The sequence below is a fragment of the Artemia franciscana genome, chromosome 4 (genome assembly GCF_032884065.1).
Source record: "Artemia franciscana chromosome 4, ASM3288406v1, whole genome shotgun sequence".
In the NCBI taxonomy this organism is placed as follows: domain Eukaryota; kingdom Metazoa; phylum Arthropoda; class Branchiopoda; order Anostraca; family Artemiidae; genus Artemia; species Artemia franciscana.
This window is the reverse complement of record NC_088866.1, coordinates 11,132,580-11,148,015: the sequence shown is the minus strand read 5'-3', so window position 1 is coordinate 11,148,015 and position 15,436 is coordinate 11,132,580. Positions and strand designations below refer to the sequence as shown.

At 33.6% G+C, this 15,436-nt stretch overlaps 1 protein-coding gene across 2 annotated transcripts in view; it reads left to right on the top strand.

The window, feature by feature from the left end:
- Positions 1-15,436, top strand: part of LOC136025979 (uncharacterized) — a 28,171-nt gene continuing 12,735 nt past the window's right edge. Inside the window, exons 1-2 of one of the 2 annotated variants that reach the window (XM_065702110.1) lie at positions 1-109; positions 9,491-9,568. In XM_065702110.1, the coding sequence (XP_065558182.1) occupies positions 9,505-9,568 (64 nt within the window). In that variant the 5' untranslated portion in view covers positions 1-109; positions 9,491-9,504. Of the gene's footprint in view, positions 110-6,896; positions 7,009-9,490; positions 9,569-15,436 lie in introns of those variants that run through there. The other variant, XM_065702111.1, reaches the window with a different exon arrangement.

The following is a 15,436-nucleotide window of genomic DNA, read 5'->3' as shown; positions in this document are numbered from 1 at the left end:
TTTTCTCGTTTTCATCAACATGATTGCGCTTGGAATTGGTCGCGCCAAACCTGAAACTGAATTTAGAGCCGATGCAGCAATTACTAATATCCTCTTTAAAAGAAAAAAAGTAAGAATTTGAAAGGTTCTTTTGTGTCCAAAAAATTTCTTTTGCTTTAGAGATTTTGGTTTGATATCCTTTGTTTTTTTCGTTTTGTATGCCATCAGTAAACGTTTTTCAGTTAGAACTGGATAGGTTATGCTATGAAAAAAAGATGGCTGATGTAGACAGAAAAATGTAATTTTAAAGATTTTATATCGTATTTATGCCATATTTTGTAGCAAGCTTGGTCCTATGAAGGAAGCACTACTTAGCTCTAAAAACTGAGTAGGTACTACTATTGAATTCCTCATTTAACTCTTTCCAGATATATTCTATCCTAGCCTATGAAAAAATGCCCAGTATCAGACGACTAAAAACCACCTTAACAGTGAAATCAGTGTAAGGTAATGGTTATCAAAAGAACTTCATTTAGAAAGGGACAGAATGATGCTGTGTCTATTTTTTTAGCTATTAGGCTAGCCTACTTATTTCAACTTAGTTTAAGGTTATTTCCAAGACATAAATCATATATTGCTAAAACAAGGTAAGTTTCTAGGCTAGAGCATGGGCTATTGAGAAGAAAACATGTTAAGAAAACAATTCTTAGCCTACTTTCCTAATATGCAGAATAATTAGCCTACAAGAAACACATTTAGACTACAACTCCACTATACTTTAGCTTGTAGACTACTGATAAATTGAATCAACTGTGACAAAACAAGAAGCTGAAAAATAAGAATGATGGATGGTAGAATACATGGTATATATATCATTGGGCTACACATTTGCATATGGGAGGTAGGGCCATTTAGGCAAGCATAGTAGAGTTGTAGGCAAAATGTATTAGTTACAATTATTCTTCACATTATAAAGTAAGAATTGTTTTCATAACTTGTTTCCCTCTCAATAGCCCCTACTCTAGACATTTACCAAAGGAAATATATTTAATAAGTTGATGCCCTTCCAAATATAATAATCATTACTGTGATATGCATCCAAGTCCCTCCCCCCATCCATGTAGGCAGATATCTTTATTCAGATTGACACAACTGTTATTGAGAAATAATCAGAAAATTGTGGTAAACTCAAAAAAACAGCTGAGCTCTATCCTAGAGGACCTTAATCTTTGTTGTCTGATCAAGGATAGATAGAGAATACCAAAAATATCTTATTATATTGAGAAGGAGCATCAAATGGTATATTTCTGTATCTTCTCTATGATATATATTCCTTACCATAAATTTACCACATTTTTATGCTTGTTTCACCACAACTGTGGGCTTAAGCAGCATTCACATGTCTGTCTAACTGGAACCTAATGTCCAGACAGTGTCTAGCCAGAAATCAATGTCTTAGAAATTGCTGTTCAAAAGAAGACTTCAGTGCTTAGCTAAAACTACAAAATTAATTTAAAAAAAATATACAGCTGTCATTTCTGCCTAACCAGGAGAGCTTATGCTAGCAAAACTTTCAAATTTGTTATCCCTCTTTTTGCAGGCACAAGATAATAGATGAGGCAAGCCAAACAATTAACTTAGTGTGCTATTATGTCTGGTGTTGCATATTTCCCTAAAATGAACAAAAACAATTAATAAGAAACAAATTTAAATTTCAGTTTAAAATATAAACATGGATGATGAAAAAAGCAGAACTTGACACATTCTGATTGGCTATAATTGAAAATGCCAGACTTGGAGTTCTAGAGTTTAGAACTAGATGTTTAGTGGTACCTTATCTAGCTAAGCACCAAATTTTACTCATGAACAGTAGTTACCTACATATTGATGTCTGGCCAGACATGGCCAGACATGTCTAGACATGGGATTCTAGCTAGACATGCATGTGAGCACTACTTTATATGCTAATGCTAAATAATGCCAATTAAAGAAAAAAAATAAAACAAGCATGGTTCTTTTCTTCCTATCTAGCCTATTAGTAAATTTATCCTTAATTTATTTTAAATCATACACTTAGCTCCAGAAGTTATGCAGTTATATTGCTATATACTATATTTTTCTTGTATTCCTCTGTTGATTCAAAAGTACCACTTCAGGGTATTTTTGTTTGAAAACCATTCATTATTTTTCATTTGTTTATTCATCATCCCAAATAATGTCAATTACAAAACATAAGGAATATATTCAGCCATAAGGGAGGGGTGCTAGGATTCCAGTGATGTTGTTGTAAATAATATATTTAGAAAGAGTATTGAATAGAAGATCAAATAATGTTACTTTTTTTGTTATTATAGGTAGTTCACAATGGTGAAATGATTGCCTAGTAAAATTTTACATCAGAGATTCCCAAACTTTTTTTTCTCATAGACCACTTTAAAAATTTGACTGGTTCTAGTGTACCTCCTTCAGCTACATTTCTACCATATTTCCAAAAATGGACAAAAATTTTAAGATTAGATATACCTATGGAAATTTGCTTTGTGGCTGAGTTCCAAGCACAAATTAATAGTTTTCAAGAAAGAAAGTGAGAATTGATTAGTTGATTAATAAACTGTTTGTGCAGTGAGTGGTTATCAAAATCTAAGATTGACTAATCAAAAAATTGTGTCTATTCAACTTAATTTTTTTGACATCTCCTCACAGCACAAGGAACCAATAAATTCTCACTTATTTTATTTTTAAATAATTGGAATGAAAACAAAAAAAAATACTTTCTTGTGTTGTATTTATTCAAAAATGCATTTATTACACTTATAATTAATAATGTAAAGTAATTTCTACAAAATAACAATTACAAAAAAGTCATATGTTAATGGGAAGAATGTACTTGATGAATTGACTCCAAATCATAAATATTTGGGTTTAATTTGGTTAGAAATAACTGCAGATCTCCCCATTCTGTGATATTCAATCTACTGCTTTTTTCCCTTAAAAGATTTGTAAAAACACTAAAACTCTTTTTGTCAAGATATGACAAGGGACACACCATCAAACACTTTCTTGTAATTACCTTCAGTGCTGTATATTTTTTGGGGGTATTTCTGTCTGCACCCAAAATGTTTGATACACTCTTTAAAATTTCACCTTCTGCTCCTCTTGTAAAATAACATTACCCAATTCCTTTTCATCAAATGGATTTATGATCCACAGTGGTATTTCCATTGTCAGAATATCTTCAAAACTGATTTTGAAGTCATCATGCAAGGTCATTGAATGCACAGTATGTCTGAATATCCTCTTCAAAGCATTATATCTGTGATAAGTTTAAAAACTGGGAAAATTTGTACTGACTAATATTTTGCTTCATATATTTCAACTTTCTAAGAAAAGCTTAAATTTTACCCTTTGCTTTTTATTAAACTGAGACTGCCCCCTTGTAATTGTAAGTTAATGTCATTAAATTTTTTGAACAATCTGTCAAATAAAATGTGTCTGCGTTTGAAATGATCAGATTTTAATCTGGATTTTTACTTTCCAGAAACTCAAATACTGATTCAAAAATTGAGTAAAATCTTGTTAAACATGCACCCTTTGATAACCAGAGTCAGTTTGATAACCACTTCAGTATGTAAAAGCAATTTTTGAAATTCTTCATCATTTTTATTGCACAATTGTGCAAGTAAATGCATATTCAATACATTGCTTCTTATAGTGTTAACTGCATTAACCCCAAATTTAAGTGATTGGTGCAATTTCTCACCCAAATTTTTTGCTACTAGATGTTATTAGTGGATGACATAGTGAATTGCAATTATCTCTGGTAAAATCTTTTTAAGATGGCTTATTAACCCACAATATTGCCCAACTAAGTCAGGAGCTCCATCTGTTGCCACCAAAATAATGTTTGTGAATGGAATCAATATTTCCTTAAAAAAATCAATCAGAGAGTATGTTGAATGGAGATTTTTGCAGAACAGTTTTTAAAACTTATTCAACAGCTGGTAAAATTAACTGTTCTTGTGTGGTGTGCAGTGTTCCAGATTTTGTTATAAATAATGAGACATTATAAGATGCTTGCAAGCCATCATTGTTTCTTTCAGACATTGAAGCAAACATAGTGTGCACAGTGGGTCTTGTTCATATTTTTCTTTCAATAGGAACAACCCTACTCAATAGTAAACAAAACTTTAAAAAGCAAAATTTTCATACAAATAGATACATCAAAAGAATCAGATTTTTATGCTGATTTTAAATATATGTTTTATTAAATTTAGTCTTGCACATCAAAAGTAATGAGCCTGAGAAAATTTGCCTTGTTTTGGAAAATAGGGGGAAACACCCCCTAAAAGCTATAGGATCTTAACGAAAATTACACCATTGCATTCAGCATATCAGAGAGCCCTACTGGTGAAGTTTCAACCTCCTATATACAAACCTATCTACACGGGTGCATGTTTATTTGTTTGTTTGTTGTTTTTTTCCTAGTTGTCTTTGTATGAACCAAGTTGTCCTAGAATGTCGCGGGAGGGCTCATTCTTATGGAAATTAAAAGTTCTAGTGCCTTTTTTAAGTGACCTAAAAATTGAAGGGCATCTAGGCCCCCACAATGCTCGTTTTTTCCCAAAGTCAGTGGATAGAAATTTTGAGATACCGATTTTATTCAGCATAGTTGAAAAAAAAATAAAAATAAAAACTATGTCTTTGGGGCTGACTTACTCCCCCACAGTCCCCAGGGGAGGGGCTGCAAGTTACAAACTTTGACCAGCGTTTACATACAGTAATGGTTATTTGGAAGTGTACAGACCTTTTCAGGGGGAATTTTTGGTTGGGGAGGGGGCTACATAGGAGGATCTTCCCTTGGAGGAATTTGTCATTGGAGAAGAGAAATTCCATGAAGGGCTACTGGAGTTTCTAGCACTATTAAAAAAAACAATGAAAAAATAAATATGAAAAAGTTTTTTCCACTGAAAGTAAGGACCAGCATTAAAACTTAAAATGAACAGAGATTATTATGCATATGGGGGGTTCATCTCTTCCCAAACACATTTTGGGACAAAATTAAAGCTTTAGTGTAAAGAGCAAGGTATTAATGGGGGGACAAACCCCCTCATATACATAATACAAATATATAAATATAGAAGTTTGTTACATATGTTAATTTGTAAGTTACATATATTTTTTTACTAATAAAAATGTTCATTAAAATAAAAAATTCTAGTTGCCTTTTTAAGCAACTGATAAATTGGAGTTCAACTAGGCCTCCTCCCCCACTCTTATGCTCAAAATTGTCTGATCAAAACTAAAAGAAAGCCATTTAGCAAAAAAAAAGTTAATATGCAAATTTTGTTTTAATTATTCATTTGTGGAGAGCCAAAATCAACCATGCATTAATTTAAAGATGTTTAGAAACTAAATAAAAAAATAAGTTTTTTAACTGTAAGTAAGGAGTTACATTAAAACTTAAAACAAACAGAAATTACTCCGTTTATGAAAGGGGCTCTTCCCTCCTCAATGTCCTGCTCTTTGCACTGAAGTTATTTACTGTTTAATAAAATAGAACTGAGAGAGAGTCAAACCTTAGCATAAAGAGTGGTATGTTGAGGAGGGAACAGCCCCTTTCATACATGGAGTCATTTCAGTTTGTTTTAAGTTTTAATGTTGCTCCTTACTTTCAGTTAAAAAACTTTTCAGTTAAAATTTTATCAGGATGACACCTTATTAGATGATATTTGAGCTTTGATGGTTTCATAGGGTCATTGCTCAAAACTTTGTTGCATGAAAGGCATATGGGCAATGACTTGTCTGCTTTGATGGTAGAAAACAAAATTTCTAAATAATCAACACTGTATTGTTGACATTTCTTCTTGGGTTCAGTCATGTTTTGTATCAATTATCAACCTATATATTAAAAAAAAATTGTTTTAGTAAATTTATGGTGGTCTTACTTAACAGGATATGGCTATTTGAACAGAAAAGGAGCAATGAAACTAATAAGCTAATTATTGCAATCAAATAAACAAAGAACCATCAGCAAACTGATTCTTTATCTCAAAAGCAATCAATCACATAGATCAGTAATAGGGTTTTATGGAAACAATTGAGTCAATTTCATTTTTTTTTTGTTTTTTTTACATGTAAAAAAATTGTTAAATAATAAGTATGAAGTTTTAGCATACAGGCAGGTGACTACTTATTTTTTCCAACACAGACAAACACAAACAGTGATTCGCTTTACTTTTCATTTCAAAAATTTAATAACAAATTAAAAACGTTTATCCTTAGCATTCATGTTTATATTAGTGATGAATCAAACAAGTTCATTCAAGATTACAAGCAAATTTATCACATGTTGTATTTTGTCCCTTTGCATGTCTAAACAAGCATTGCAGAAGGTGGTGATGACAGCAGCAGTGCTTTGCAAGTCTTGGCATGTGAACGTAAAATATGAAAGTTTTTACAAGTAACAGTCACTGAGCTTTTTAAAATAATATCTGCCTATATTTATAGGTAAAGTTAAGCCAACATTTTAATTATTCACTATCAAAACCAGATAAAATTTTGTGGACTCCTTTTTACTTATTGTAAACCCCCTTTTTTTTGTCACAACTGCATAGACCCCCATTCAGCTTCATGTGCATTCCTGGGGGTCCACCTGGACCATTTTGGCAATCACTGTTCTAGATGATATGGTTTTTGTTATCATGCAAAGTAGATGAATATAAGAAATTAGTGTTATAACAAGCACTAAGTGCTTACCATTTTGGGTAAAAATAAATAAAACTCTCAAGAGTGGATCCAAAGAACACAGCTCTTCTTTTAGCATACAAACCATTAACTACCAGGGTTGCTTTGGTTCTTTGGTTCTAGTACTATGATAGCTTGGTCCAAAAACTTTTCATCCTTAACTCTTCCTTTAGATAGAGTGGCTGCAAATCTGATTTTGGAGTTTACAGGGCCCTCCTTGCTGTGAGTGAATATGGTTCTACAGAACATGATCTTCTCCATGTAATAGGTCTACATTTCAGGCATGTAGGCATGCTCAAGCATTTCTTATTGAATAATTCTAGAATTTTACCTGAAATATATGACAGCTCTAATATAATGTATCCAAGGAAGAAGTTAGTCTTGCTTAATCTCAACTAGGTATTGGTAGAGGCAGATTTTCCCCTCAGCTTTTTTCTTCTAGGATATAAAGTGTTAATGTAAAGATTGCTTCTTTTTATGGCACTTGGTATTTACCAAATGACATACAGCAATTGCAAATTCTGTTGGTCTGTCTGTCGGTCTGTCCTGGTTTTGCTAGTTTAGGCACTTCCAGATAAGCTTGGACAGTGAAATTTGGCAGACATATCAGGGACAAAACCAAATTAAATTCGAAGTAGTTGTTTCCCTGATTCAACCATTTAGGGGGGAGTGGGAAGACAGTTAATCCAGAAAAATTAGAAAAAAGAGGTATTCTTAACTTACAAATAAGAGATTGGCTCTCAATGAAATTGGATATTTAGAAGAATATGGTGTCTCAGAGCTCTCATTTTAAATTCTAACTTGATCTGGTGACATTGAGGGGAGTTGGAGGGGGAAACCTAAAATCTTGGAAAATGCTTAGAGCAGAGGGATGAGGATGAAACTTGGTGGGAAAATAAGCACAAGTCCTAGATTCATGATTGACATAACCGGAACTGATCTTCTCTCTTTGGGGGAGTTGGGGGGAGGGTTAGTTCTGAAAAATTAGAAAAAATGAGATATTTTTAACTTACAAAGGAGTGATCAGATCTTGATGAAATTTCATATTTAGAAAGACCTCGTAACTCTGATTTCTTATTTTTCAAATCCCGACCGGATCCAGTGTCATTTGGGGGAGTTGGGGGGGGGCAGAAATCTTGGAAAATGTTTAGAGTGGAGAGATCAGGATGAAACTTGGTGGGAAGAATAAGCACAAGTCCAAGATACATGAATGACATAACCGGACCGGATCTGCTCTCTTTGGAGAGTGGGGGGGGTAATTCAGAAAAATTAGAAAAAATGAGGTATTTGTAACTTAATGAATCAGATCTGATCTTAATGAAATATAATATTTAAAAGGATCTTCTGTCTTAGAACTCTCATTTTATATCCCGATCAGATCCGGTGACATTGGGGGGAGTTGGAGGGGGAAACTTAAGTTCTTGGAAAACGTGGAAATTGAGGTATCCATATCTTACGAATGGGTGATCAGATATTAATGAAACTTGACATAATTATGATGTTATATGGATATTATGTCTCAGATGCTCCATTTTCAATTCGAATCGGATCCAGGGGACATAGGGGGTTTGAGGGGGAAACAGAAATCTTGGAAAAGAAATCTTTGAAAACGCTTAGAGTGGAGAGATCATGATTAAACTTGATGGGAAGAATAAGCACAAGCTCTAGATACGTGATTGACATAATTGGAACGGATTCGCCCTCTTTGGGGGAGCTGGGGGGGAATTTCCTGTGCTTTGGCAAGTTTGGTGCTTCTGGGCGTGCTAGGACAAAGAAAATTGATAGGCGTGTCAGGGACCTGCACAAAATGACTTAATAAATTTGTTTTTCCCGATTTGACCATTTGGGGGGCTGAAAAGAAAGGAAAAATTAGAAAAAACGAGTGGGTGATCGGATTCTGATGAATTTTGATGTTCAGAAGGACCTCGTGTCTCAGAGCTCTTATTTTAAATCATGACCGGCATTAAGCCTCTGATTTTCCTTTTAAATCAATCTATTGATTCTTAGAATTTTGATAGAGCTCATACCATATGAGCTCTTGGCTCTTCCGACCTCGTCACAAGTGCCATATGAGCTCTTTGCTTTTGTTTTCTCTTAAATCTTCTATAATCTGGCTGGTTCAGAGCTGCAAATTTTGGTTCAACAGCGAAGTTTCAGTAGAACAGATTGTTGCATTTATTTTATTGTTATTTTTCAGTTAATCCAGCAACATTCATTGCTTCTGCTTTTACTGACATTGAAAACTTCTGATGGATTGCTTGGCTTGTTAAACTAGTAATTTACATTGGCAAATTTCTTTGAAAGCAAAAGTTTTTATATTATTTTTAGATTTACTTTAAGGAGTAAAAGAAAGCTTCATAAACTCAACATGTTTATATGCTGTTTATCTTTTTAACATTTAGAAAAAAAGTGATTTGCTGAAAATTCGAAATTGGACTTGGCACTCCCTAGTATCATAATGTTTTGTAAAGATCTTTGGAATGGAGTAAAGAGGAGTGCTTTGAATAGGTTGGAGTGGAGGAGGTATATATGCAGCTGTGTTGGCCTCAAGCAAGTTAGTGCTGCAGCAAGTTATTAGTAATAACTGTTAGGACCTTTTCAACTGTTTGTTAAAAATATTTGGAAAGCTGAGGATTAAAGTGGGTAAAATTTGTTTTTAAACCCAAGATTTTTTCTAGTCCTAGAAAACAACTGATAATCCTGCAGAAATTTGATTTTACAATATATTGTTCCATATATCAATTTGTTTTTATTAATGTTATTCCAGAAAACATACCAGAGATGGACTCCGCATATGAAGCCCAGGAAAAAGAGGAAGATGTGTCTACTGAAGATTTATTCAGAGGTAACAATTCTAGGCTGTCTTTTTTAGTGCTTACTTTATCTATTATGTTATGCTAAACGTAGTCAAATTTTATTTATACATTATAAAAATTGCTGTTTTCATAACTAGAGCAAATACTTTAAAACCTGGTGATTTTTTACCATCTGGTGTTATAATTTTGTAAGTATTGAATTTGGGAAAATAATTCAGATATAATATAGGGATATTTATCATATAGTGATAGTTCCTAAATTTAGTGATAGTGATAGTTCCTAAAGTTAAATGTATGTTCGAGAATAATAAAACAATCCTAAGGCCTCTTTTTTAGTGCCTTGATATACCATATTACACTAAACCTAGTCAAATCTTATTCAGATGTTAGATTTTGTTGAATTTTAAAAACTTTATTTGAAAGTAAAACAATAATTGTGTAATAACTGGTGAGCATAGAAAATAAATTCTGATTTAAACAATAGTGGGATTTTTGTTGTAGTATTATTTTTAATTTAATTTTTTCTTTTTTGATTCTAGTGTTAGGTGTATATTCGAAAATAATAAAACTATCTTAATTCCTCTTTTTTTGTAGTGCTTGCTAAATCTACTATGTTATACTAAATATAGTTGGGGGATTTGAATTATGTTTAAATATGTGTATAACAGTACTGTTGAAGACTTATTCGGAAGATGAACAGGAAATGCAATGAAACATTTCAGGATTCTTTGTGCTTTATTTTGAGAAACCTAAATTGGTCTGAAATACTTTTTAAATATTGTCAAATAAGTCAATGAGGAGTAATTTAGCCAGCAGTAGAATGAATCAGAGCAAAGTAAATTCTATTGTGAGACTGAGTCACAGACGAAAGGTACTGTATATATTATGGATGTGCAATTGGTATGTTCTTATGTGATAAAAAAAAAGTAGTTTTTTTAACTGAAAGTCAGGAGCGACATTAAAACTTAAAACGAATAGAAATTACTTCGTGTATGAAAGGGGCTGCTTCCTCATCAACGCCCCGCTCTTTACGCTAAAGTTTGACTCTTTCTCTCAACTCTTCTTTTTAAAACAGTAAAAAACTAACAAACCCAAGTACCAAATTTTTTGGCTGCTGAAAATTTGCTTAGTTGGACATATGTATCATATATCTTGTGTCTTTGGGCAAATTATGACAAAAAATATTTCAACCTTTGCATTAAGCAACTAATACACCTTGAAATCCTTGAACCTAATTTTTTGAATTTGTTTTTTAAAAGACAAATTTAACCAATTACCAGCACGAGAAACTTCAAAGTATCTACTATAGAAATGGATAGAATGCTTTGAAGGGGTAATTGATTAGTGGAAGGGTCTGAATTTGACTTTCTTCTGTAAAATACGAGATTAGCTTTAGGTAAATTCAAAGTAATAAAATTTGATCAGCATATGTCAAGAATAAAAGAAAGACAAAATATAATTTCTAAACAAGCTTCTGGTCACTTTTCTCAGAGAGTGAAATTGCAGCATCATCTCAAAAGTGCATATTAAGACGAGGTTTTTTTATAGTTAAGTTTTTGCTCTAAGTTGATTTTGACTCTTCTTTTTTATAATTATCTCAGTGTTATAACCTTTTACAGTTTTATAAGGCTTACTCTAAAACAAGCAACTTTGTGACAAGTCTGCGGCTTTTTTTTACAGAAATAGGATGATATTTTATATATCGATTCGATATATATATATATATATATATATATATATATATCGATATATATATGATATACTATATATCGATATATATGATACACTATATATAGCGAGTTCGTTAGTCTCTGATCAGTTCATTCACCAAAGCAGAATAGTGATATTACTTAATTTTTTTGTAGAGAGGGACCTAAACTTGCTTACAAAATAGGAAAACTGTTTATTGTACAGTGATTTTCAACCAAATTGTGTTTGCCATTGGCATGAGCTACTGAAGGTACAGGTCAAAGTTGGTTACTGGTGCCCAACCTTATAAGGGCAAAACCTGAGGACCTCCTCTGGTCATCTAATTATTCTTTTTATGATTCATAGGATTGTTTCCAGGATTCTGTTTCATGAGGGACCAAACAATGGAAGAAATATCTCCCCCATTGTATTTTACAAAAAAAGTCTCGGGTTTTGAATAATTTTACACATTTATCTATTTCAAAAATCACTATCAATTCGGACTTTGAAGTCAAAATACTATGAAAAACAAAACATCAAGACTGTAAAACTGGCAAGAATGCCAAAACGGCAACAAAAACGAAAAATCCGAATGAATTTTTATTTGTAAGTCAATAATTTAACTGTAAAATGTCAATTAAAATATTAAAAAGACTAAACTAAAAATAATTAAAATAATACATATAAAAAAATTAAAAGGGACATTGAAAAAAAGGGGGGAAACCTAAGCAGCAACCACCATCCAATAAAAAAGGGAGAAACTAGTGGATAATTTGTTTATTTTGTCTGTAATGAAGGGGGAAAGGCTTTTTCATATCTTGAGCTAAAGTAGCAAATGGGGGTCAATGATGGGTCAAGGATAATTCAATGGTGCAAGTGTCTCTATCCATGATGAAAATGACTTTCAAGATGTCTTTTCTAGGAGCTCCAAAAAAAGGGGAAAAATCTCCCCAAATAAAAATAATTCCCCTCTCCTTGCTCCAAATCGGAATATGCTTAAAAATTTCTCCTAATACCCCCTTTGAGATAAATAAGATAACTAATAAGGGCTGGAATCTTCAAATTGTTAAAATCAATGTTTTCTTTTAACATTAACCGCGATGGATCTTTGCTAATAGCTCTCCAAGATTCTAAATCAGCAGAGATACTACTTAACTTAGAAACCCTTACTACCCAAAACCACTGCCGAACTAAAATCCCTCCAGAAATAGCTAATCAGGAGCCAAATAAAGGGCTATCTGACAGAACTATCTGACTGATCAGCCTACATGCATAAATTGCAAAGGCGCCCATGATTCTTCCAATAAAAACACTATGTCGTGCGTATAAAAAAACAAGCACTGACATTTTCTTATCAATTTTCAGCTCTGGAAGAAAATGCAGCCCAATCACTCTAAACTGAACACTTATGATATCACCCAATACTTTCACTCACAACACCCAGCCTACCCAAAGCAACAAGCACTCCCATAAGACTCCTTCCTCAAAATGCCTCAGCTCATATTCCTATCGGAGAGTATCGCCAAGGCTGAGCCAACTAGCCTCCGTATCCAGTGATAAGAAGTTAGTCTGGCCACCCCTCCCAAGTACAGGAACTACTGACCACCCCTTCCAGAAGCATTACCCCTAATTATAAAAAACCAAACAAGCTAACGCCTAATATATGCCTCTTTATTATGAACCTAAAACAGCCACAGGAAGCAAAAATCATCAATGAATCGGCAAACATCTACCTACCCAATTACATGCTTATTCAAGCAAGAAAGATCTGGCTTTATTCCTAGCAAAGCTAAACGTTGACACACAGCCATACGAAAACTAAAGCAACAAAGCAGCACGTCTCAATACTTCAGTGGAATGTAAGATCACTTTAAGAAAATAAGTTAAATGAGTTAATGTATTTTATGAATAATAATTATGTTGATATTACTTGCCTTCAGGAAACCCATTTGAACCGAAACCAAAAAATAAAGTCTCCATGATATACTATCCTGAGAAAGGTTTTTCCTCAGAAAGGTTATCCTCAGAGCTGTTTTTTTAAATCCTGACCTGATCTGGTGATATTGGGGGGAGGGGAAACCTAAAATCTTGGAAAACACTTAGAGTGGAGGGATCGGGATAAAACTTGGTGGGAAAAATAAGCACAAGTCCTAGATACATGATTGACATAACCGGAACGGATCCGCTCTCTTTGGGGTAGTTGGGTGGGGGTGGTGGTTAATTCTGAAAAAAATAGAAAAAAATAGGTATTTTTAACTTACGAACGGGTGATTGGATCTCAATGAAATTTGATATTTAGAAGGATATCGTGTCTCAAAGCTCTTCTTTCAAATCCCGACCATATCTGGTGAAGATATGTTGTTCTGTGTAGAAAGAATAGATCTCTGCTGCCTCGGCTGACAATGAAAAGTTTTTCTACTGAGACTAGCCATTTCCTTTTTGGGAAACTGTCGATGTTTGCCAATTCATTTTGCGATTAAAAAAGTGGAAGGGGGATAGTGCTGAGCACTAGCTATCCTCGGTGTATAGTATAAAACTGTTTTGTATCTCCCAGAGGTGTCAATTTATCTTGATATATCCATGCCTCAATCATTTTAAATATTTCCTTTGCCTCAATATTTCCATTTAGGTATAGTAGGATACCATAGTTGTAGGATGACCCGCTTCAAATCAAGCTTCCATCACAGAATTTGACTTCATTCTAGAGCACTGGTTCCCAACCAATTTTTGGCCATACCCCACCTAGCATTTCTAAAATCTTGATTTTTGATTTTTCGTCTCTTGTGGTATTTGAATTTTGCTGTTCGAAATATCACGTGTATAAGGAAGCTTAAAGGGCCACTAACTTGGTATCTTTTTTTGGGTTGTCCTCTGGGCATTTTTTATACTAATGAAACATAAAATCTGAATTCAACACCTTTTATACAATGTATAACGTAATTGTGATACTATCATATTTCTTTTTTACACTTTAAATGTATATGAATGTGACATCAATTGCATTAAAAAAAAAATTCAAATTAAGACTCTAAAGTATAGTCAGTCGAAGGGGGCACGTCCTGTCCATAACTCACTAAAATATTGTCATGCACCACTGGTGGGGCTTGTGCCCTACTTTTGAAATCGCAATTCTAGAATATGGGCTCACTCCAGGGTATATTAACATGGTTCACCGACGCGAAAGGGTACAATGCTCATTCAAATTAATCTCTTGGATACTGACAATGTCGTTTTGATGTTTCATAAATAAATAACATAATGAGCTCTTATTTCGAAATTGACCTTCTGTTCCAGTGTGAAGTGATGGCTGGAGATGATAGGTGTATTTCTAGTTTGGATATGGACCGTATATTGGGGGCAAGGCATATGAGTCTATGGTATCAATATAGTCGCAATAGTGTACCTAATTTGTTAGATCTGTGATCGGTGTGCTGGAGGGTGCGTGTGAATTTAATTTGCCTGAAAATCCAGATGGCTTTTTGGCATTATTGGTGCATGTTTGAATATTCCTTTTTACTGCATCTGGGTATAGGATTGACTGTCGTGCGCCCTGGAGTTTTATTTCGTCTTAGCCCACTAGTATTTTTATTTGTTTTAAGTCAAAATACTTGCCTGACCTGGTTTGGATCTATTTTTTTGTGTGTATATTCTGTTTTGCTTTTAATTGTTTTCTATTTGGGTTAAGCGCAGTTGGAATTAGCCTTTTTTTTTCCCGATGTTAGAGTCTTGGCGCTATATTTGTGTTTTGGACCATTGCTTCCAATGTCTTAAACAAGCAATTCTTTACAGCTCGCTTACTTCGGACAGAACTTGCAGTTTATGCAAGGATGCAATATTTTGTTTCTTATATGATGCACAGTATATGTGTCACCATGAAAGTCTTTCATTTCTCAGCGTGGCCTGTACTAGGTCTTCCACGAATTTTTTTCAATCGCTTAAAGAGTGAAGATGTTTTTTTACATACTCTGTGGTATGAAGCAAAGTTGGAGAGACCCGTTTCTTGTAATATTCATTTTGAAGTTGTATTTCAGTTGCTTGAACAGTCCGATTCTGCGACTTTTGTTTTGTCATTTCTACTCTCTGGTCAAAGCAAATTTAGGCAAGTAAGTGATAGGTGGGCTTCCTTTGTGATTACTTGTATTTTCAACTGAATTTTGCTCTATTGAAAATGTATTTCGATCTTAAAGGTGGTTTTACAAATTGGTCAG